Raw genomic sequence first — 25,842 nt, 5'->3', positions numbered from 1 at the left:
GGGTGCCTCAAAGCAATGCTGTGTTTCCGATCCATCCTCTATTAGAGGGAGTTTTGTTCCAAGATTGGAACAAGCCAGATAAGATCTTCTTACCACCTAAGAAGTTCTCTGTCCTATATCCTATGGAAGAAAAATTTTCCAAAAGATGGGCTACTCCTGCAGTGGACGCAGCCATCTCATGTGTTAACAAATCGTTAACATGCCCTGTAGAAAACATACAGGTGTTCAAGGATCCAGTTGATAAGCGCTTGGAAGCACTACTTAAGAACTCCTTCACTACTGCAGGGGCAGTAGTACAGCCAGCTGTGGCTGCGATTGGGGTCGCTCAAGCATTATCGGATCAATTTAAGCAGATGCTTAAACTTATTCCTGCCCAGCAGGCAGAAGAATTTTCGGATGTCCCTAAGGCCATATGTTTTACGGTAGACGCAATCAAGGATTCTATCCAGCAAGCGTCACGTTTATCGTTATCCCTTATCCATATGAGAAGACTCTTATGGTTAAAAAGCTGGGAGGCTGAGCCCCCATGCAAGAAGCTCCTGGTAGGGTTCCCCTTCCATGGAGGACGACTCTTCGGAGAAGACCTAGATAAATACATTCAGACCATTTCAAACGGCAAGAGTACTCTCTTGCCAACTAAGAAGAAGGTTCAGGGGCCTGCGTTTAAACGACAGTATTCCCCTGGGCAGGGGCCCTCTAATGCCAAGCAGTATCGACGGCCTCCTGCAAAAGCAAACTTCGGCTTCAACAGCAAATCACAAGGACAGGCTGTTAGAGGCAAAAGGCAGTGGTTTCGCAAACCAGCAAAACCAGCCCCCAAGCCAACCTTATGAAGGGGCGCCCCCACCCACGAAGGTGGGGGGAAGGCTGCGACTCTTTTCAGAGATTTGGGAAGCCAGCATTCCCGACGAGTGGGTACGGTCTTCCGTGGCCACAGGCTACAAATTAGATTTCCTAAGGTTTCCTCCTACTCATTTCCAGGAGTCGAGGATTCCAAACGATCCGCCTCGGATTCCGGCCAGCCTGGAACAGGGGCTGGGTTTCTACTCCAACCTATTCATCATCCCCAATGGAGATGTCAGGCCAATTTTGGACCTAAAGATGGTAAATGCATATCTAAAGATCCGCTCATTTCGGATGGAATCCGTGCGGTCAGCAGCTGCCACACTCCAGAAGGACGACTTCATGGCGTCCATAGACATAAAGGATGCCTACCTTCATGTTCCAATTTATCAGCCACATCAAAGATATCTACGCTTCATGGTGGCTTCGCGTCACTTCCAATTCGTGGCGCTTCCCTTCGGGTTGGCTACGGCCCCCCGGGTGTTCACGAAGGTCCTAGCTCCGATCCTAGCCAAGCTAAGGATCCAAGGGGTCACGATCCTAGCATACCTGGACGACCTCCTAGTCATAGACCACTCGTCTCCCGGCTTGGAGCGAGCAGTGGCCCTCACGGTCCAATACCTCGAGAGGTTCGGCTGGGTCCTAAATCGAGAAAAGTCAGCTTTCCAGCCCACAAGGCAGTTGGAATATCTCGGCATGAGATTAGACACAGAACAACAAGGAGTGTTCCTACCTCTGAGGAAGGTAAAAGCCATCAAGGAATTAATCCTACTGGTTCTAAGCAAGAAAGAACCGACTATTCGCCTATGTATGAGGTTACTAGGCAAGATGGTGGCCACGTTCGAGGCGGTACCATACGCCCAGAGCCACACTCGCATCCTACAGGCAGCCATCCTGTCAGCATGGAGCAGAAGGCCACAGGCCTTGGATATCCCGTTGCCGCTCTTATCAAGAGTCCGACAAAGTCTGTGTTGGTGGTTAGACCCTCAGAATCTACTGAAGGGGAAGTCTTTCAGCCCAGTGGCTTGGAAGATAGTGACCACAGACGCCAGCCTGACGGGCTGGGGAGCAATTTTGGATGGTTGCACTCGCCAAGGTACTTGGGCAAAGCCAGAGAAGCAGTTGCCCATCAACATCTTGGAGCTCAGAGCTGCTCGACTAGCCCTCAGGGCTTGGACGTCAAAATTGCAGGGGTTCCCGGTGAGAATTCAATCAGACAATGCCACGGCCGTGGCATACATAAATCACCAAGGGGGAACCAGGAGTCAAGCCGCTCAGAGAGAGGTGAGCTTGATTCTCCTATGGGCAGAGGCGCATGTGCCCTGCATATCGGCAATATTCATTCCAGGAGTGGACAACTTTCAGGCGGACTTCTTAAGCCGCCAGACTCTATGGCCGGGGGAATGGTCTCTGCATCCACAAGTCTTTCAAGCACTCTGCCAAAGATGGGGAGTGCCGGACGTGGATATCATGGCATCGAGACTCAACAAGAAACTAGACAGGTTCATATCCCGCTCAAGGGATCCGATGGCCTGCGGAACCGATGCGTTGGTTTGCCCTTGGCATCAGTTCAAACTTCTTTATGCGTTTCCCCCGCTCCAGTTACTACCCCGCCTGCTGCGCAGGATCCGGGTGGAACACATACCAGTCATCCTGGTAGCTCCAGCATGGCCCAGAAGGGCATGGTACTCACTCATCCTAAAGATGGTAGTGGGAGACCCTTGGACTCTTCCTCTACGGCCAGACCTGCTATCGCAAGGTCCGATCCTCCACCCTGCCTTACGGCATCTAAATTTGACGGCCTGGAAGCTGAATCCCTGATTCTCAGGGGTAGAGGTCTGTCTCAGAAAGTAGTCTCTACCCTAATCAGAGCCAGGAAACCGGTCTCTAGGGTGATTTATTACAGGGTCTGGAAGGCCTATGTAGGCTGGTGTGAGTCCAAGCGATGGCTTTTCTCGCAAATTTACCATCGATAGAGTATTAAGTTTTCTCCAGCTAGGAGTGGATAAAGGATTGGCATTAAGCACAATCAAAGGACAGATTTCTGCTCTGTCAGTGTGGTTTCAGCGGCCGCTGGCCACCCACTCGCTGGTTAAGACCTTCCTTCAAGGGGTCTTACGTATTAGACCTCCAGTTAAATCCCCGCTTTGTCCGTGGGATTTAAATCTTGTTCTGTCAAGTTTACAGAAACAACCGTTTGAGCCGTTGGCTGAAATTCCTTTGGTTCTACTGACAAGGAAGTTAGTATTTTTGGTTGCCATAGTTTCCGCAAGAAGAGTTTCGGAGCTAGCGGCCTTATCCTGTAAGGAACCATATCTTGTTTTTCATAAGGACAGGGTCGTTCTCCGCCCTCATCCTTCCTTCCTACCGAAGGTCATATCCAGTTTTCATTTGAACCAGGATTTGGTATTACCATCCTTCTTCCCTAAACCTACTTCCAGAAAGGAAGGGTTGCTGCATACCTTGGATATTGTCAGGGCCATGAAGGCCTATCTTAAAGCTACAAAGAAGATCCGGAAAACAGATGTGCTGTTCATTCTACCGGATGGGCCCAAGAAGGGGCAGGCAGCTGCAAAGTCCACCATTTCTAGGTGGATTAAGCAATTAATCACTCAGGCCTACGGCTTGAAAGGGTTGCCTCCTCCAGTATCATTAAAGGCTCATTCTACTAGAGCCATGGGCGCCTCCTGGGCAGCACACCACCAGATCTCTATGGCTCAAGTTTGCAAGGCGGCAACCTGGTCTTCTGTCCACACGTTTACAAAATTCTACAAGTTGGACGTAAGAAGGAATACTGATACTGCCTTCGGGCAGGCAGTGCTGCAGGCTGCAGTTTGAGACCCTCGGATTCCGGGGGCTCCTCTTTTTTGAGTTAAATTTAAAATTTAAAATTATTTTTCTCAACTAAGTTGGATTTATTATGATTTGAGTATATCTCTAAATTAAATCCTTTTGTCTTGGAGATGTTCTCCCTCCCCTCATTGTAAGCATTGCTTTGGGACATCCCATATAGTAATGAATGCCGCTCTGTGTCCCGTGATGTACGATAAAGAAAAAGAGATTTTTAATACAGCTTACCTGTAAAATCTTTTTCTTGGAGTACATCACGGGACACAGAGCTCCCACCCCTCTTTTTTGAGGACCATTTTGGGAGGCATACTGCTTGCTACAAAACTGAGGTACTCCTCCTATGGGAGGGGGTTATATAGGGAGGGGCATTTCCTGTTTGAGATTGCCAGTGTCTACACCTGAAGGTACTCCATATAACCCATATAGTAATGAATGCCGCTCTGTGTCCCGTGATGTACTCCAAGAAAAAGATTTTACAGGTAAGCTGTATTAAAAATCTCTTTTTCCGAGGGTATACCACCGCTTTAAGCTGGCCATACACTAGAGCGGGGATATGCAATTAGCGGACCTCCAGATGTTGCAGAACTACAAATCCCATGAGGCATAGCAAGACTGACAGCCACAAGCATAACACCCAAAGGCAGAATCATGATGGGACTTGCAACAGCTGGAGGTCCGCTAATTGCATATCCCTGCACTAGAGGAATTACTTTTGAAACTTTTGTTTCAGGAAGGTTTGTTCTATTTCCTAATTGTTATTGGGGTCAAATTGGGGTTAGTTTTCGACCGCAATGACTAGAAAATGCGAAGGATCTGGATGGAAAATGATTCTTGAATGAATTTTTGAAAGCGATTTTAAATTAGTAAATTTAATTTATTCCAAAATTGAATGTTTAAAAGCAAAGGAAATTTTGAAGTACTTTCATATGAAGTTTGTCATGTCATCAAATGAGTTTTGTACAACTGTTTTTACCACTGTTCAAAAATCTACTAGTGTATGGCCAGCTTTTCTTCCCAATCTGCATGTTTTCCATTTAGTAGAAAATACTGAAGTCAAAGAGGCCCATGGTAAAGAATGACAGCCAGACAACTTGCATTTTCAAAAGTAGATGAAGAATGGCAGCTTCTTTTTTCCTCATGTGATACTTGTAATATTTACTTTTACATGAAACAAGCAAATGTGTCTCCTCTGGCTGTCCAGACATGAAATATTAACAAAGCATATCCCTCTCTGGTGTGTACTTGTCTCAGTTAGGAACACTAAAGCCCTGTACACACGATTGGTTTGTCTGATGAAAACGGACTGATGGACCGTTTTCATTGGACAAACCGATCGTGTGTGGGCCCCATCGGTTTGTTTTCCATCGGTGGAAAAAAATAGAACATGTTTTAAAAATTTCCTATGGATAAAAAAAAAGATAGAAAAAAATGATCGTCTGTGTGGAAGTCCATCGGTCAAAAATCCACACATGCTCAGAATCAAGTCGACGCATGCTCGGAAGCATTGAACTTCATTTTTTTTGATTTTTGACCGATAGTCTGTAGGCAAGACTGATGAAAGTCGGCTTCATCGGATATCCGTCGAAAAAATCCATCGGATTAGATTCCATCAGATATCAGATCGTGTGTACAGGGCTTTAGTGTCATTTTTGACTGATAATTTGTTCCTCTATCAGCATGAATCACTTCTGATAAGTTTTCCTGACACCAAGAGAAAAATGATGACGGGAGGGAGCTTCAGCTGATTGTTGGCTCTGTCCCTAAGAGCTGTGTGGAGGGGGGGGGGGGGGTTGTCTCTTCATTCCAATCGGCTCTCCTCACTGAGCTCTGCAGAGTGTAACTTTAGCTCCCCACCCCCTTTTTTGGAATTTTCAGAAAAGCTTATAAATTAAGCACTTGGAATGGATGTAGGGAAGTAAAGACTGCAGATAAACAGGCACAACTTATGTAGGAGAATGTGTTTCATCTCTGTGTATCAACTTAGGCCAGTTAATTCACTGGGTATATGGAAGGGTTTACAACCACTTTAACTAATTGGGTAATTTGTGGGGAAGGGAGGCCCAGATGATAGGACAGGAAGGTTAATGGTAGTGCTAGTTTTGCCAGTTGTCCAAGTTATTCTTGGACCACCATTCATAAAGGTTGCAATTTCAGACATGTCGGGCATATATTTAAAATAAAAAGCTGGCGACTAAGTTGCATCACCCGCATTTCAATGAGATTGCAGAATTAAGAGTGTAAAAACTTTGGGGCATGGTACCAGTGGTACATTTTATATTGATTTCTTTATATATGGTACAAGTAGATTTATTGCCTCACGATCCTCCATGTCTAGCTCCTGTCAGAGAATTTGCTCCCATTTATAGTGGTATTAAACTCAAAAACAAACCCGTACAGTGTCTTGAAAAAGTATTCATACCCCTTGAAATTTTCCACATTTTGTCATGTTCCAACCAACAAATGTAAATGTAGTTTTTGGGGATTTCATGTGATAGTCAACAAAAAGTGGCACATAATTGTAAAGTGGAAGAAAAATGATAAATGGTTTTCAATTTCTTTTACAAGTTAATATGTGAAAAGTGTGGCGTGCATTTGTATTCAGCCCCCCTAAATCAATACTTTGTAGAACCACCTTTTGCTGCAATTACAGTTGCAAGTATTTTTGGATATGTCTCTATCAGCTTTGCACATCTAGAGAGGGACATTTTTGCCCATTCGTCTTTGAAAAATAGCTCAAGCTCTGTCAGATTGGATGGAGAGCATCTGTGAACAGCAATTTTCAACTCTTGCTACAGCTTCTCAATTGGATTTAGGTCTGGACCATTTTAACACACGAATATGCTTTGATCTAAACCATTCCATTGTAGCTCTGGCCGTATGTTTAGGGTCGTTGTCCTGCTGGAAGGTGAACTCTTTCCCAGTCTCAAGTCTTTTGCAGTTTTGAATAGGTTTTCTTCTCAGGTTGCCCTGTATTTGGTTCTATCCATCTTTCCATCAACTCTGACCAGCTTCCCTGTCCCTGCTGAAGAAAAGCATACCCACAACATGATGCAGCCACCACCATGTTTCACAGTGGGGATGCTGAGTTCAGGGTGATGTGCAGTGTTAGTTTTCCACCACACATAGGGGCAGATTCAGAAAGATCGACGTAATTTTCGGCAGGTGTAGCGCATCTCATATACGCTACGCCGCCGTAACTTAGAGAGGCGAGTACCGTATTCAGAAAGAACTTGCGCTCTATGTTACGGCGGCGTAGTGTAAATGGGCCGGCGTAAGCCCGCCTAATTCAAATTATCAAGGCAGTGGGCGTGTTGTATTACAATGAGCCGTGACCCCATGTAAATGAGGGGGCCGAACGAACGATGCATGCGCGTGTGCATGCTCGACGTGAACGTAACCTATGCCCATCCCCATTCACTTACGACTTACGCAAACCACGTAAAAATATGACGCGTTTCCGACGTCCATACCTAACATGACTTACCCCTGCTTTATGAGAGGTAAACTTACGCCGGACGTACGCCTTACGTAAACGGCGTAGCTAAATCCGACGGGCGCAAGTACATTTCTGAATCGGCGTATCTTGCTCATTTGCATATTCAACACGTAAATCAACGGAAGCGCCCCTAGCGGCCAGCGTAAATATGCACCTAAGATACGACGGCGTAAGAGACTTACGTCAGTCGTATCTTGGACTAATTCTCGTGTATCTGATTCTTTGAATCGGGCGCATAGATACGACGCCTCACATTCGGACTTACAACGGCGTATCTGGAGATCGTTGTGAATCCGGGGCCATAGTGTTTTACTTTTTTGGCCATCCGACCAGAGCACCTTCTCTCACAGATTTGCTGTGTCCCCTACATGGCTTTCTTTCAACAATGGCTTTCTTCTTGCCACTCTTCCATAAAGGCCAGATTTGTGGAGTGCTAATAGTTGTCCTGTGGGCAGATTCTCCCACCTGAGCTGTGGTTCTCTGCAGCTCCTTCAAATTTACCATGGGCCTCTTGGCTGCTTCTCTGATTTATTGCTCTTCTTGCCCAGCCTTTCATTTTAGGTGGACAGCTTGGTAGGTTTGCAGTTGTTCCATTCTCCTTTTCGGATGATGGATTGAACAGTGCTCCGTGAGATGTTCAAAGCTTGGGATATTTTTTTATAACCTAACCCTGCTTTAAACTTCTCCACAACTTTATCCCTGACCTGACTGGTGTGTTCCTTGGCCTTCATGATGCTGTTTGTTCACTAAGGTTCTCTTACAAACCGCCGTGGGCTTCACAGAACATCTGTATTTATACTGAGATTAAATTACACACAGGTGGACCCTATTTACTATTTTGGTGACTTCCAAAGGCAATTGGTTCAACTATACTTTAGTAACAAGACAAAACAGAATGGCACACAAGAGGGTACCAAAACACACTTCAAGAACTATAAGTCTATAAAGTCCATGAAGTATACGTATGCAGAATTAGTGGCAGCTCCCTTGAAAGGGAAGCTGTCTCTGGAAGAACAAATAGGAGAAAAGCAAGGTGCGCCAAAATAAGTGCAGCAGAAGATGCAATGAATGGTGTATTTAATTAAAATCCGCCGAATGGCTACTCACACTTTTATAAAGATCAATGGGCATACAACAGTAAAATATTGTGGTCACTCAACATATCCCCGGTGGATGGTGGTGTGTAGATGTTGACACAAGAGGAGAGTAACAACCAGCTAAACATCCATCTCATCTTCTCAGAACCAGCATGGATAGCACTCCGGGACGCATCGGAAGTGACATCAGAACATGGCGATAACGTTTCAAAGCATCCGCTTCTTCATCGGATCTAAATGTCTATTTTACGGTTATATACCTCTTGATCTTTATAAAAGTGTGAGTAGCCATTCGGCTGATTTTAATTAAATACACCATCAATTTAATTTGGTGCACCTTGCTTTTCTCCTATATTTTAGTAAGGGGCATCAGAGTAAAAGGGGCTGAATAGAAATACTTGCCACACTTTTCAGGTATTTATGTGTAAAAAAAAAACATTAAATCCATTTATAATTTTCCTTCCACTTCACAATTATGTGCCAGTTTGTGTTGGTCTATCAAACAAAATCCCAATAAAAAACATTTACGTTTTGGGTTGTAACATGGCAAATTGTAGAAAATGTCATGGGGTATGAATACTTTTTTCAAGGTATGTACTTATTAAGTGTTTGGGTAAGGGAAATGGATTGGGCAAAATATCTAAAGTGATTCTAAAGGCAAACATTTTCTTTAAAAAAAAAAAAAAAAACATTCTACGTACCCCCGCAGTCAATCGTTTTTCACAGAGTAGCCCCAATCCTCTTCTTGGATTCCCTGCCGGAGCTCCTGCCCCTCCCCTCTGCTGAGTGCCCCCATAGCAAGCCCCTTGCCATGGGGGCACTCGCGTGTGCTCTTTGTCCCAGCTCTGTGGGTCCATTGACACGCACAGCGTAGGGTGGCTCGGCCCTGTCCCCCACTTTTTCCTTGCTGGCTGTGAATGCATCAAGATAAAAAAAAACCTTTGCTAGCATTTATCCGGCCCTTGGGGCACAATTCCTCCCACTGACATGAGGCACTATTTCTCCCATTGACACCAACAATGGGGCACTATATTATCCACTTATACCAATAATGGGATACTATTTCTCCTACTACTAGGGGGAATACTCCTCTTCCTATTGACCACCAACCCTGAGGCCATATTTGTTCTCACTGATGCCGGGCCCATGACATTTTCTTCTCTTGCTGGTCCCCATCCAGCCCTCCTAAAGTCTGAAGGGCAATAAAGTGGCCCTTTGTTAGAAATGTTTGGAGACCCCTGCTGTACATGGTACTTTTAGTGCAACAGATTACAAAGTAAAGTCAACAAGACCTGAGTTGCCATTTTGTTTCCTATATATAGTTGTTACCATAGTGGCCATGAAGCAAAATATGGTTTTTGAAGTTATTTTGTTTCCATTGTTAGTTTGTGCAATATCTTGACAGTTTCTATTTGAAACAAAATGTATAATAATTCAGTTCTCTTTTCCACAGATTCTCCCTGGCTTATTCTTGGGGAACTTCAAAGGTATGTTAATTTTCTGTTTTATATACGCCAGTATCTTATAAAGCGGAACTAAACTCACGGCAATACTTACTTCCCCACGCCAGTGATTTGGCTGTTAATCCCCAGCCGCTGTCATCTGCTCCCTGGCTACCTCCAAGTTGTGAGCTTTTGGCTTCTTAATTGGGCAGTCGGGGAATAATGATGCATGTGCAGCTTAGTGTGCATTCAATAGAACAATGCAAGCAGATAAGTGTATGTTGGTACAGAAGAGACCTAGAGGTTAATTTACTAAAGGTTAATAGACTGTGCACTTTGCAAAGTGCAGTTGACCTCTACAAGAGCAGTTGTACCAGAGCTTGGTAAAGCAGACGCTCTCCTGACTAACATCATCCAATTGGTCCTTGCACATGATTTGGTATTCTTTGCAAAGTGAAGCTTTATTTTATTTACTAAGCTCTGGAGCAACTGCACTTGCACTGTTTGTCTTTAGAAAATCAATCCCCATATTATACTGCAAAAAAGAGCTGTGTTCTCAACTTTTTTTTTTTTCAGCTACAGTATCTCCTGTATTCATTCATGATGGTTGGGTTTATTGTCTTGTGCATTTATCATCCATGCAGTAGTAAATATTTGCCAGGAGATGATAGACTGTTTTCAAGTGTTGCGGATTTTACTGATTGCCTCTGGGGTAGATTTATCAATCTTGTTGCACACCAGGGAAGTACAAAACAGGAGCAAAGAGACAGATTTAATACGATACCAGAAAGTTTGTGTTAGTAATTCCTCCCTCTGCTGCTCAAAAGTAGCACTTTGCCAGTATTAAACAATTTCCCAACAACTTCTTAAAGCGGAAGTAAACCCATCTATTTGATAGTTTAAAAAAAACAGTTAACATTCCTGGCATGCCGGAAATGCTAGATGTCACATTTGTTTGTGCTCTCAACCAAACTGTCAAACCATCCAATGGCTGGTTTCATAACTGATCACATGTGCAGCATCGTGGCAGTTGCAGATTAAACAGAGGCCAAGATGGCAGCTTCCTTGGCTGAAAACAATAGGAGGGTTTACTTCCACTTTAATCCTTTTTTTTTTTTTTTTTATTCCATCTCACCGTATTTACTTCTTAATTCTATTTGTTTTAAAGGAAAATATAATGGTTCAGGGCTAAGGTTAATGTAGATTAAGTTTCTTTAATGCAAAACCATCACTATACAAAGGGTACCCAGCAAAGCTCTCCCTGTAAACAAAGAACAAAGACAGTACATCTTTTCAGCTCACTGTGCCACTGAATTCCACTCTGAAGCTGTGAAACCAACACTTCCGGGATTGTAAGATCTCCTGGGTTTCCTTCAGCTGATACTGGTTCCTTCCTCTGATCCCCATTTTTCCATTTTTTTATTGAAAGTTATGCAGTTCAAGTCCAAATAATAAACTTAAATTGTACAGAGGTAAGCCATAAACTACCAAAGGTTAAAATATAAGTTAATCATTAAAGACCCTTTTCAGGGAACAAATAATGGGTTAACATGGGGGTGTGGTCAAGCTGGCGGCCTGAGCGGATGTGTGTGAATAGAGCTCCGCTCCTACCTAATCAAGTTATCCATCTGAAATATGTGTTTTCTACCCAAATCCTCTGCCGGTGACACCCGGAGACGTGAAAGGGCAAGACCGGTTCTGGAGTTGCTCTGTTCCCAAGGCCTCCCCACAACAGAAGAAGCCGGCTCTTCCCACTATCGCGCACATGGCGGACCCGACAATGGTGGAGGAGGACCGCTTCCAAGCCCTAATGCCCTAACTGCTAAAATCAACCTGTTGCAGACTGACTTTGCCCTGATGCGTAGGGGTATGGACAAGTTCCGAGATGACTGAGGGAGGCCGAAAGGCATGTAGGTGACTCAGAGAACACCATCAGAGACCATCACGCCTCCCTTCATACCCTACAGGTCCGGGTGAAGGCACTCAAATACTGGGCAGAGGACAGCAAAAATAGAAGCAGAAGAAACAATCTGTGTGTGGTGAGCCTCCTGAAGGGGGCTGAGGGTCGTGACCCAGTGGCCTTCACCGAACATCTGCTCCGCACTCTTCCGCCTGATGCGGTGTTATCCCTGCACTACGCGGTAGAAAGGGAATGCCAGCTGTGCGGGGACAGCCAGGAGTACCCCCCGCACCTTCATCTTTCGGGATCGGGACCTGGTGCTCTGGGAGGCAATGAAAGTGGCCGAACTCCGTTATGAGAATGCGAATTTGGTGCTTTTCCCGGATTACTCAATTGATACCCAAAGGCTCCACAGAACATTCGACCACGTGAAGGCTCAGCTTCGCACCAAGGGCTTGAAATACAGCATGCTATTCCCTGCTCGCCTTCGTGTGGTGGATGGTGAATCTACCCGTTACTTCGGAGGCAGCGTCTAACTGGCTAGATACCCTTCCAAGAGCCGGGTAACTGTACTCCATATTTGTTCCTATCTGGCCCGGTTCTATTCCCCTTCTCTGTGCACCAGCTAGTCCCCTGTCTGTTTCCCTAGTGGCCTTGGGCAGAGGTTCTTACCTGTGAGAAGTGCAACGCTGCTTCTGTGGCTGGGAGCCTCTTATCCTAACTCTCACGTTCCCAATGGCGGCTGCCACCCTGACTGGTTCTCTTATGGGGGAACCCTCAGGGCTGCTCTTGAAGTGAGCCCATAACTCCCCCGCTGGATGTAGGATCTGGTCTCCTTTGAGGCTGCGGCCCTCCAGCCCCCCCCCCCCGAATGGAGGAGTGTTGTCTTGCTTCCTGGCAGCTCTTTCCCTTTTGGCCCCAGATCCTTGGATGTTGGTCACACTCACATGAACTGCCTGCTGGCCCTCATGTATGTCGCAGTGACTATATTCCTCTCTCCTATTAGGCTGACCAGCATCAACAGAAAGGTACGTGGTCCATGACTACCCCTGTGCTCTGCTCAACGGAGCAAGACTTCCCCGTATACCGCTTGCTCTTCTCTACCCCATGGGGGCCGCTGCTTCGACCTGTCACCTCCACGAAGGCCCTGTGAACTTTGCCTTGAGACGTTGCAATTCCCCTGGAGGACTTCACCCAGTCAGGGGCGGCGGGGGTTTCGAAGAGGAGACTCTCTATTGGAAGATATGCTGGTGCTGGTTCTGTTTGTACACTACAGGGTGTTACCTCACCTTTCCTACCAAGCTTGTGCCCTTGGCCTGTGCTAAGCAAAACCAATCACATTTTTGCATTGTCCCGGTTTTGGATATTGACTCGGGTTTGGGGTGGCTGCACAAGGTTTGTACTGCTTACATAGGCCTTGTCACAGCGCCCCCTGGTTGCCATTATTTCTCCTTGCCCCCATATCATTGCCTAAAGACCTCGGGTTAAGTTGAACTCTGGTTATAGGATTAAGCAATCTGAGTTCCCCAACAGATGGGTGGATTCCTTGATGTTTTATTTATTTATTTATTTTGCTGTGGTGTTTTCTGGCGGTATAGCCTTGTCCTGGTTGGGCCTAGAAGTGGGATTTACAATCTTCCCTTTACAGATGTATGCTCAGTAAGTGAGGCGTGCATCTTTCCAGGTCCACCCCGGGTGTGTTCCCCTGACATTTCCATTGTGACATTCCCCCTATGGCCCACATGAAACTACTATCCTGGAACATCCAGGGACTCAATAAGGTGAAACATTCCCTTGTTTTCACGTATCTAAAGAAACCCAATCCCCATATAATGCATACTGCAGGAAACCCACCTGGTGGGGAGCAAGGTGCTTGGCTTAAAGAAACCCTGGGTGGGACACTATCATGCCACGCACTCTGGCTTTATTGTCACAAATCACTAAACTATGAATTGCTAGATGTTAAGGTGGACCCAGAGGGCAGGTATGTGCTGTTACATGTTATTGATACCATTGAAATGATAATTCTTGGCGATTTTTATATACCACCACCGGCATCCACTGCTCCGAACACGACTCTCCTCTGTTTCAATGGGCGTCTCTCTACGGCCTGACTGATGTTTGGCGGTGGAGACATCCGACGGACAGGGTCTACACCTGCCACTCCACATCCCATCGTGCTATGTCCTGTATAGACTTGATTTATGTCAGTGGAGGAATGCTCTCCCGGGTTCAAGAGGTGAGTATTCTCCCGAGGGGTATATCCGATCATGCCCCTGTGTTGTGTAGCTTCCAAACCAAGCCCCCCCCCCCCTCCTCGGAAAGGCTATGGCAACTATCTCATTATTGGATCTCCGATCCCATAATAGAGGCTGAAATCTCCAAGCACACTACTGAATTTTGGGTGACGAATGTAGGGACTACCTCCATAAATACCTGGGATGCATTTAAAGCCTTTATTAGGGGTTGCTACCAGTTCTCCATTTCTCAAGCTAGGAAGAATGCAGCTATCACCATTGAGGAAGCTGAGACCAGAGCACAAACTCTGGAATTCCAGTTTGTTCTAACCAGAAACCCTGTTATCTATCTGGATATGCAAGCTGCATACCAGGAGGTAATGCTCCTACGGGTGGCGAAAGCAAAAAAAAACACCAGCTGGTGCATTTTGCAGCGTATTTTCGAGCAGGGGGAGGAACTGAATCCTCGGTCTCGGACGAGAGGGCATCCGTGATAGGCCGAACATTAAACACAGTGTCTCCTGGGAAGCGGAGTGTTCGGCCTATCACGGAACAGCAGAAAGAGGGGCACGGCTTTTGAAAAATGGACGGACGCTGTCTGCATGTCACGGTCCCAGATAAGGTAAGCATTAGGTTACCGGCGTATAAGACGACCCCCGACTTTGAAGAAGAATTTCAGGGGTTAGAAAGTCGTCTAATACGCCGTAAAATACGGTACTCACTTTTGTAAGATACTGCATATAAGGTTATTTATCTTCATTGTCTGGATGTAGTTCATGTTTACCTCATAGCCACTGGTTCTATTTGAAAATCTGACTCCTTTTGTCATCCCTGAGGAACCCTGTGAAAGGGGAAACCGCGTCTCCATCCACCAGTTGCAGATGGCTTAGGCAAATCATCTTCGCTTATGGTTTTGGGTATAAGGCTTCACCTTTTTTATTCCAAAGGACGATGTACTAGATCTGTGATTGTTTATTGGGCTTTTTGGCGACCCACAACTGTTTCCCAGATTTTTAAGACTGATACCTGATCTTTTGTTCACCCATTTTGTAATATTTATCAGGAGGGGAGTGGGAGGGGTTATGTCAAGCTTTTCACAGTTTGGTTGTCAGTTTCCAATTTCTCCTAAAGTAAGAAATATAACCAAATTTCCTTAGCCTATAATGCAAGCATAAGCAGGCCCTATGTATTCTTTAAAAATGATATGTTTAAATTTCAAAGTATACAAATTAGTCATAGTTATAGGCAAGTTAATTTCATGAATGCCGAAGATGCTGAACTGCTTCATTGCCACAACCTTTTTGCTAAATGGCAATGGCCCACAGAAAGATAAATTGATGTGGATTTTTTGATCGCTGATGTCCCCCTTTTTTTTTTTCCTGTCTGAATTCAACCTGGTATTGAATAGATCATGTTATTTATGCAAGGATGATCATCTACAAGATGCTGCTCATTAACTATGTAAAATACTCCTATTTAAATACATGGCACATCTCTGTGCATTATCGATACCTTTTGATGCAGTACATACACTACATTTCAAAATTCTACATTACTTTAAAATGTTTACTGACTTAAAGTGGATGTAAACCCACTCTCATCCTTTCTAAACTACTGCCATAGTGCTGATCTACAGGATATACATGCCTCCTGCATGTATCCTTACCTGTCAAATGTCTGTTATAAGAACTGAAAATCTGCAGATTCTGTGGGTGGGTCTGTTGTCTGGAGCTCGGTGGGTGGAGTCGTGATGTCGGTAGACTCCCAGCCCTCCTCTACACTCCCCTTGTCAACATTCATTTTCTCCTATGTATTCATTACACACAATTCTGCTAGGATCACTAACATCCAGTCAAAATCCAGAAAAGTAACCACGTGACTTCAGAAAAGGAGTGGGGGTGGGAATTTAAAAAATAATGCCTGTCTCAGGCTAGTGCATGAGATATGTAAATAATCACCTGTCATTTACAGCATGGGGGAAGAACGGACAAAAGTTTTCTCATGTTTGTCCATTTATCTCACTGAAGAAATAAGAGGAGGGAGGGAAAAGGGTAAAATAAAAGGGGGAATATTGAAGACATGTATGAAATATGTGAAACAGAAATGGTAAAAAGATATATGATTGTAACCACCTGTTGTTTTTAAAAGATGATGAAAATTAATAAAGAATAAGTAAATTAAAAAAAAAAGAAATAAGAGGATTGCTCAGAGCTGGATTAACTCTTGGTGGCAAGACTGGGCACAGATGATAGGAAATCTTATACTCTACATTGTGACAGCAAAAATAAATAAAAAATAAATTGGGGTTTACATCCACTTTAAACCCAAAACAGTTCAACTGGGATAGAACACATTTGTAAAGCGTGTACTCCATTTGGCATTGACAACTACAGAATAGTATATACTGGTCATAAATTCAGTCGGTGCTAATTCCACCTATCATCATATGTCTGGAAAAAGCCTCCTTGTGTCACTGGAGGATTCATCTTCTCAAATTTATTGTTACTGGCAGAATCAGAGGCTTGTTAGAAACCTCTCACAGGTCCTTGGCTATATCACTGGTCGTGTGAGCAACTGAGCATTTGACTTATTTGCTTATCATACTACTCGGTGTGCTATAAAAGCACAGATGCTATGCTGTTAATCTTCTTAATGGATAACAGATTTCATGCAGAGCACTAAAGTGTGACTAATAATTCTCGTACACATTTTAGATGCAACCAGCCCATGCACCCATTAAAATAAAAAAGTTAAACTGATCTTTATGCCTTTTTTTTTTAATGCTTTCCTTTTCTGTGTACCTACAGTTAAAGGGGTTGTAAAGGTAAAAAAATGTTTTCCCTAAATAGCTTCATTTACCTTTAGTGCAGTCCTCTTTCACTTACTTACCTCATCCTTCGATTTTGCTTTTAAATGTCCTTATTTCTTCTGAGAAATCCTCACTTCCTGTTCTTCTGTCTGGAACTCAACACCGTAATGCAAGGCTTTCTCCCTGGTGTGGAGAAAGCCTCTTGAGGGGGTGAGCAGGAGAGTCAGGACGCCCACTAACACACAGCTCCTTTCTCTATCTGCAAAGTAGAGAGTGTCCTGACTTGCCTGCTCGCCCCCTCAAGAGGCTTTCTCCACACCAGGGAGAAAGCCTCACATTACGGTGTGTAGTTAGACAGAACAGGAAGTGAGGATTTCTCCGAAGAAATAAATAAGGACATTTAAAAGCAAAATAAAAAGGGTGAGGTAAGTGAAGGAGGACTGCACTAAGGTAAAGGAAGCCATTTAGGGGGGAAAAAAATACCTTTACAACTCCTTTAAATTCAACTAAATGGAGCCAGGTTACAAGCTACTTTTGCACAATTTTGGAGGAGTTTTTGTCATGTTACAGGAGCTCTTTGGGATTTAAAAAAAACTATTTTTAATCTGTTTTCCCAAGTGATACTAGCCTAACATTGGACAGTTATTTGGTCTCTGCTGATAAGAGTTCAGAAAGGTTGGGTCTTTCAGCAGGGATCACATGATTTGGGCACTGTGGGATTGCAAAACTGTAACTTCTTTTAAGCTTTGTAAAAATACCCCTTGCAGTGTATTGAACAGTCCATTGATGGTGCTTACTCATATTGGGTCCGGAGCTTGCTAAAATAACTCATTACTCATATTAATATACCGTACTCTACAAAAAAAGAAAGTCATTGTGCAAATTATTAGCAGCCATTAGGTGTCTGCTATTATCTTCTATGGTAGCACTAGGTGTGCTTTCCAAAAATACATGCACATGCCTACACATACCTGCAGCCACCTCCTTACTACTTCCAGCACGGTTTCTTACAGAAAAAACTTCAACACGTTCGCATTAGACTTTGCAGTTAAGCCCTTCTTCCCAGGGTCGGGATCTTTCCTTTTTGAACGTCACTCAGTGCTTCTCTAAATCTTTTTGGAATCCTAGCAACGCTATACTGCATATATAGAAACTGTATGTTAACGTGAAGCTTTGTTTTCTTCAGTTTTTTTTTTTTTTTTTTTTGTTTTAGGATTTATATCAAAAATACACTCATGATGATTTGGTAAAACGTTTACCAACCTAAATAGTTAAAGTATATTTATAGCCAAATATTTTTATATTTGTTTTGGATAGTCAGATAGGATTAGAACCCCTGTCAGGTGTCAAAACCTTTTTAGAGGCTTTGTTGTAAGAATTTGTTTATTTTCCTATCTGGTTAAAAGGTTGTCCCCAGGACAAGAAATAATGGGAAATCTCGCTAAAGGTGTCAATCCAATATACAATCTCCTTTAGATTTACTATCAAATATGTAGTACTGTGAGAGGCTTCTGGATTAGATGTTCTCATATTAAAGGAGAATTCCAGTCTGAGCTTGTTTGGCTGGGCTTCTCCTATAGGGGCACAGGAGTGCAATTTGTTTTGCACTCCTGTGACACGTTTTTAGCGGAGAGCAGCCTGAAGTCTGCTGACGTCACTGGAATCAGTCCAGGCACCATGTCATCACGACAATGAAGTTTGAATCTGCCAGGTGCCTGGACTGATGCCTGTCTCGGCCTCTCAGAGGGCCGCTGAGAGACAGAGATGGCCAACCCCCACCCCTCCACAGCTCAGCGCTTCAATGAGCGTGGAGGGGCAGAGAGGAGAACTGCTGATTGACAGTCAACAGCTCTCCTCTCGAAGATCTGTGAGACCCGAGCCATCGGCGATGTTTGATCACTCGGTTCTCAGTACAGAGATGGCAGGGGACAGATGCAGCATCGGACTGATGCTGCATCCACCTAGGTAAGTATAAATGGGCAAAAAAAACATACTTCTCTTTTAAATGAGCATCCACTACCCCCCCAGGAACAAGTGACATCACCCGGGTCAAAGGAAGCAGTGGGTGGCAGGAATCACTTGGGGGATCAAGCCTCGTTGTTGCCTTTTAGAGATGGGTGATTGGAAGATGTCATTCGGTAATAAGTTGGTGACAAGGCTGGATCGTGTTGGCGGTCAGCAAGATTTTTTTCTTTCAGGGTACTGCTGAGCGTTGTTCGCCTGGATTGTTGTTTATCTGCATCACTGTCTGACGTGATTGATGATTGATTTACATCGTGGGACATTTTTGCTTCCTTAAATAGTGCTTAAGTGCTTCTTTATTGTTAAAGGGGGCATCCAGGTTCCGATATTCCCACAAACCCCCATGGGAAGAAGCCCTTGTTCTCTTCAACATATGGACAAGGTGCTTTGGTGGGGGGGGGGGCAAGGTTCCCTCTCTACTGTATGTTGAAGGCATGTGGCCTAGTATGGTTGAAGAGGGTACACACCGCTGCCCCCACTTTTTCATGGTTCCTCCTTAAAATCCATACCATGAATATTGGCCTTTTTTTGTGTGGGTTCCTTGACATCCATGCCACACCAGTACCAGCATGTTTAGGAGGAATTCTACACTTTGGAATAAGGGTCTGTAGGTGAAAGGAATACCAAGCCTCTTTGTTTACAAGCTGTCACTTACCGTTTACCAGTAATGTAATGGCATTTATTTAATGGCCACTTCAGACAGGTTAAAGTAGGAGTAAACTCCCTTTTGTATGATTTTTTTTTTTTTTTATCTATATATAATAAGGCTTACCTATAGATAAAGTAAATATCTCCTAAACATGCAACCTGTAGGAGATATTTATTTTAGATGCAGCTGGTGACGTCATTGGCTCATGAGCTCTGAAGGAAGGACATGCCCATGCCGTTCCTTCAGAACCATGCCGTAAATGGGCAGTATTCTTCCACTCTTCTGCCTTAACAACCACTTTAAGTGTTAATAAATTCTCTGCTCTTTGCACTTGCCTATTAGCCTGCAAATTGGTCATTACTAATTTTTAACATTTGGTTCCTGTTAACTTCAATGAGGTTCAGATTCGGCAGTCGAACGTTGGCAATGTTCATCACGCCTCAAACCAAACCGATACATTTTGCTACTCCCTAATTATAACCTAAAATTTGAATTGTAAGCTCTCATGAACAGAGCCTTCATCACCCTCTTGCATTGGATTGCATTGAAATTGTACTGCCTCCCTTTATTTTGTAAAATGCTGCACAAACTGCCGTTGCTTTATCTATCTTTAATAATAATATAATATGCATTTACCAGTGTAATGCTTCTCATTTCCGATCAATATTACTTTCTGATCGATTGAGATTAACACTTGATGTGTACAGCTCTAGTACGTCACATCTCATCACCTACATCTCACTTTACCCTGTAATAAATCTAGGCCAAAATGTCACTCTGATTATTTGTAAGATAACCCCTTTCAGCAAAGTGATAGCATGGCTAACTAGGTCATTTGACTAATCTCGGGGTTAAATTTAGAATATCTTTTGCTTTTGCTTGATGCTTAGACCAGCCATTTTTAGATGTATGATAATTGTAAATGAATAAAATTTGACCTTTTTTCTACTTTTGTGCAAAAAACATGTTTTTTCTTGTCCCTACAGATGCTCGTGATATCGAACAGCTTAACAAAAACAACATCACTCACGTATTATCAATACATGACAGTGCAAGGCCAATGTTGGAGGTAAGCTGAACTGCCTTTCCTTTTTCTCCTCTTGTTGGAAGAATAACTCTGACGTCATTCCACATGTCTGTCTTTGTAAAAATAAATGTACAGATAAGGGTATCTCATGAAAATATTCTAATTCCATAAATACAAGCAGGATTTGGTCATTTAAATAAGCAAAATCTAGCTTTACTTTAAGCTCCATATTGGTATATTGATTACTTGGCTATGTATTGGGTATGTAAAATATCACTGCAACCTTTTGGATTTCTAGACGTTATGTCATGTTCTGTGTTAAAGGATGGTGACATCACTGAGCTAAAACTGTAGCTAACATCATCTGTCACTGAGAGCACTCTTGGGCTCTTAAATTAGAGTGCCAAGTGCAGTAGCCGCCTATAGAAACCACTTGTTGTGTCGGCTGAGATTATTTTTGAATTGTTGCTTTGTGTTCGTTCACTTTGCAGTGCATATGCATGGTGTGCAAACAGTAATCTAAAAGCAAACCTCTCAACTTTCTAAAATAAGGAATGGACAACTAAGCAGGGTGGATATCGTCTGATTACAACAAGGGGATTAAATGGAATGAGAAAAAAATCAATCAGCCGAACTCCACTGTTGGCTCCTCTCGGCGTATTTATTAAAGTGGATGTAAAGCCACTCTCATCCTTTCTAAACTACTGCCATAGTGCTGATCTATTAGGATATACATGCCTCCTGCATGCATCCTTACCTGTCAAATGTCTCCCCTCTGTCTGTTATAAGAACTGAAAAACTGCAGATTCTGTGGGTGGATCTGTTTGGAGCTCTGTAAGTGGAGTCGTGATGTCAGTAGACTCCCCGCCCACCTTTACACTCCCCTTGTCAACATGCATTTTGTCATGTGTATTCCTTACACTAAATTCTGCTATGATCACTAACATCCAGGCGAAATCAGAAAAGTAACCACATGACTTCAGAAAAGGAGTTGGGGTGGGAATTAAAAAATAATGCCTGTCTCCAGGCTAGTGCATGAGATATATGTAAACAACCTGTCACTCACAGCAAGGGGGCGGAACGGACTAAGGTTTTTCTCTGTAAGTCAGTTTTATTTCACTGAACAATTAACCACTTGAGCACCGGGCCATCGTCAAATGACGGCTTCACAGTGACTCTGAATATTCAACAGGACGTCTTTTGACATCCTGTATTCCTCCGGCCACTGGGGGGCGCGCCCCCGAGATGCCGATGCGCGTGCCTGGCGGTCGCGATGTCCGCCAGGTACCCGCGATCGGTAACGACAAAGCAGGGACGTGGAGCTCTGTGTGTAAACACAGAGCTCCACGTCCTGTCAGAGGACAGAGGAGACCGATCTGTGTCTCTTGTACATAGGGACATAGATCGGTCACCTCCCCCAGTCACCCCCCTTCCCCCACAGTTAGAACACAATACAGGTATACATATTAACCCCTCCCTTAACCCCTCCCTCACCCCCTAGTGTTAACCCCTTGAATGCCAGTCACATTTATACAGTAATTAGTGCATATTTATCGCATTAATCGCTGTATAAATGTGAATGGCGCCAAAAACGTGTCAAAAGTGTCCGATGTGTTCGCCGCAATGTCACGGTGACAGTAAAAAAATCGCAAATCGCCGCCAATACTAGTAAAAAAATTAATAAAATAAAAATGCCATAAATCTATCACCTATTTTGTAAACGCTATAACTTTTGCGCAAACCAATCAATATATGATCATTGCGATTTTTTTTTTTTTTTTTACCAAAAATATGTAGAAGAATACGTATCGGCCTTAAAAAAAAATTGTGATATTTATTAAATAAAGTAAAAAATATATATATTTTTTTAAATTGTCACTCTTCTTTTGTTTATAGCGCAAAAAATAAAAACCGCAGAGGTGATCAAATACCACCAAAAGAAAGCTCTATTTGTGGGAACAAAATTATAAAAAAATTGTTTGGGTACAGTGTAGCACGACCGCGCAATTGTCATTTAAAGTGCGACAGTGCTGAAAGCTGAAAATTGGCTTGGGCAGGAAGGTGCGTAAGTGCCCGGTATGGAAGTGGTTAAATAGGATTGCTCAGAGCTGGATTAACTGTGTGGCAAGTCTGGGCACAGATTATAGGAAATCTTATACTGTACATTGTGACACCAAGAAAATAAATATATAAAAAAATCCGGGTTTACATCCACTTTAATTGTCAACAAAGTGACATGTATAGAACGTCTCCATCTGATAAGCAACCTTCTTTAATGCATTTCACCACTCCTGGCTTGCTGGAATTACTTCCTCTTTCCTCGTGAGCAAGACAGAGGTGGTGAAATGCAACAAGGAAGATTGGTTTTCAGGTGGAGACATTGTATGCATTCACTTTGACATTTAATAAATGAGGCAAGAGCAGTGCTGTATCCTGGTCTAGGGCAACAAGACCCAGGCCTAGGGCAGCACTTTGCAGGGGGGGCAGCATGGAAAGAGTCACCGCCGGCTTGTGCTACACTGTAAGTGTAGCGTCAGTCTTAAGGGGCAGACTGTGCCGAGAGACAACTTAGTCTAGCGCCCCCATAAAAAGCGGCTGCACTGCTTCCGGTATGCGGACGGACAGCATTCCGCAACTGTGGGTGGTCTAATTTTGACTGTCCTATCATCCTGGACCACAAACCTTCCTCACTGTACTATATGTTTTCTGCTGCACTATTGGCATGGTTATATCTTCTTAGTCCTCTCCAACCCCCTTTTTTTTTTTTTTTTCATTTTGGATAGAGTAAGGGAGGGTTATAGCCCCTGTCAGTTTGTTTTACCATCCCTGTCCCATTGTAGAGATTTTCCTCCATTCCCTGCCCCATAGCCAAACAGGAAGTAAGAGGAAATCTCTGCAGATTAAGGGAATCTATTGCCTCAGACTCTCAGAACTAGTGTCCCCACTCAAAAATGTTAGACAGAAAGGGGTGTGCCCTTGACAGGAAGGGGTGGGTCATATTTAAATTAAGGGGTGAACGAGTTTAGTCAGACCTAGGGCAGCACAAAACCTAAATGCACTACTGGGAAAGAGGAGCTTTAAGTAGAGTGTGGCTGATACATTCATTTCGATTTCTGATGGAGAGTGGAGACTGACTATAGTGGCCAACGCCCAGATTGTTCATGTATAAGAAGGGCACATCTTGAGTGGAGCCATGAATTTGGGTATGTCTTTATCAAGGGGCCTAAGTAACCATAACTTGTGTGATATAGAAGTAATGGGAATGTTAAAGGGGGATAGCTTGAGGGAAGCACAATTCTTATTTTGTTTTGTTTTTTTTGTTTTTTTAAGTATTCACTTTTTTCAGTACTGAGACAACTAACCACTACTTGTTTTCATCCTTACAAGAATGTTAAAGTAGAACTAAGGGAAAAACATTATATTATATTTTTGATGGAGTAACCCCTGTCAGGCTTTTGGAGAGATGTTCCTCTCACTTCATGTCCCATAAACAAAACAGATAGTTATAGGAAATCCCTTGTTAACGTTTTCTAAATGCTGAGGTTTTTCACCTTAATGCAATTAATAAATTAAGGTAAGGTAATAAACATCCTGGCAGCCCCCCTAATACCTGAGACCAATCTGAAGTAAATGACTCATGTATTAGGGGGGCTGGCTGCACACAGGATGTTTTTTACCTTCATTAATTGCATGAGTGTAAAAAACATCCTGTGTGCAGCCAGCCCCCCTAATACATGAGCCCCATCTCAATCCAGCAATGTGTACGAGAGCAGCTGCCCCCCTAGCTCTTTCCCTTCTAATTACTAAAAATAAAAGTTTTGCCTTTACTTATACTTTAACCACTACAGTCCTGAGCCTTTTTCTGATATTTGGTGTTTACAAGTTAAAAACATATTTTTTTTGCTAGAAAATTACTTGGGAACCTCCAAACATAATAACATAAATAAATAAATAAAAAAAAAATATATATATATATATATATATATATATATATATATATATATATATATATATATATATATATATATATATATATATATATATAAAATATATAATGAGAAAGATGCCACTCACACTGTGAAAATCTTTAAAATCATTGCTTCTCCCAGAACCACGGGTGCAGGCAATGCATGTGAGATTGCAAAACAAAAGAACAGATTCTTCTGGACAGCCGCACTCCGAATAAAAATTGCCTTTATTGTAAATCCAAATCAAAAAACAGCACTACATGTCACAGCACACCGGCAGAGCTGACGCGTTTCACACTAAACTTGTTGTTTAATCATAGCTACGTAGCTTTTTGGAAAAATTACACTTTTTTGAATTAAAAAATAAGACAACAGTAAAGTTAGCCCAATTTTTTTTAGATTGTGAAAGATAATGTTAAGGCGAGTAAATTAATACCCAACATGTCACGGTTCAAAATTGCGCCCGCCCGTGGAATGGCGACCAACTTTTACCCTTTAAAATCTCCATAGGCTGCGTTTAAAAAATTCTACAGGTTGCATGTTTCGAGTTACAGAGAAGGTCTAGGACTAGAATTATTGCTCTCGCTCTAGCAATCGTGGCGATACCTCACATGTGTGATTTGAACACTGCTTTCATATGCGGGTGCTACTCACGTATGCGTTTGCTTCTGCATGCGTGCTCAGTGGGACGGGGCGCGTTTAAATTTTTTTTAAATTAAAATTGTTACTCTATTTTTGTTTATAGCACAAAAAAAACCCACAGAGGTGATCAAATACCACCAAAAGAAAGCTCTATTTGTGCGAAAAAAAAGTCTCTTAATTGTCAGTTAAAGCAACACGGTGCCAAATTGCAAAAAGTGGCCCGGTCATTTGGCAGCCAAATTTTCCAGGGCTGAAGTGGATAATGAGCCACAAATAATCTCTGCTTTCAATAGAAAGCCCACAGTTCTTTCTGTACAGTGGATAACACGCATCTCCTAACACAATTTTATTAGTTATTAGAGGCAAGAATTTACTCATTAAATTCTATAACATAAGCAATATTGTGGTTTACCAGGACTTTAGATAACTAGGGTAAAACAATTTGTTTGTTGGATATAAGCAGATCTCCTGGTATTCTCTCTCTCACACACACACACACACACACACACACACACACAATAAACATTGGAATCTGGTGAGAACTACATTTTACAGACACCGCTGGTTGGTTGAAGCAGTCACAAGGGGTAGGAGACAGTTGGCAGGGTTAGATTTTCTTAGATGAGTTATCGCGCATTACTTCCATGGTTGTTCTACAGAGAAATCTTGCAATTCTAAATTTTCTGACCAATTAGTCTTATGTCTGTAGGTATGGAATATATGGGTGCCTGATTCTTCTTGCACCTAGTGGACATATTCCATATGCCTCTTCCCACAACCCCACCCATTCTACACCATTTCCTCAAATAATAAAAGGTAAGTATATCCCTAATATACTTACCCTTGCTGCACAAGCTGCG

General features: G+C 43.1%; 1 protein-coding gene across 1 annotated transcript in view; it reads left to right on the top strand.

Moving 5' to 3' along the window:
* DUSP22 (dual specificity phosphatase 22) overlaps window positions 1-25,842 on the top strand; it is a 146,684-nt gene that overhangs the window by 44,624 nt on the left and 76,218 nt on the right. Inside the window, exons 2-3 of the mRNA XM_040353636.1 lie at window positions 9,740-9,773; window positions 20,332-20,414. Of these exons, the coding sequence (XP_040209570.1) occupies window positions 9,740-9,773; window positions 20,332-20,414 (117 nt within the window). The remainder of the gene's footprint in view (window positions 1-9,739; window positions 9,774-20,331; window positions 20,415-25,842) is intronic.

This window comes from Rana temporaria, chromosome 5 (genome assembly GCF_905171775.1).
Source record: "Rana temporaria chromosome 5, aRanTem1.1, whole genome shotgun sequence".
Taxonomy (NCBI): Eukaryota; Metazoa; Chordata; class Amphibia; order Anura; family Ranidae; genus Rana; species Rana temporaria.
The sequence above is the reverse complement of the archived record's forward strand: the minus strand, read 5'-3'. Positions and strand labels throughout refer to the sequence as shown.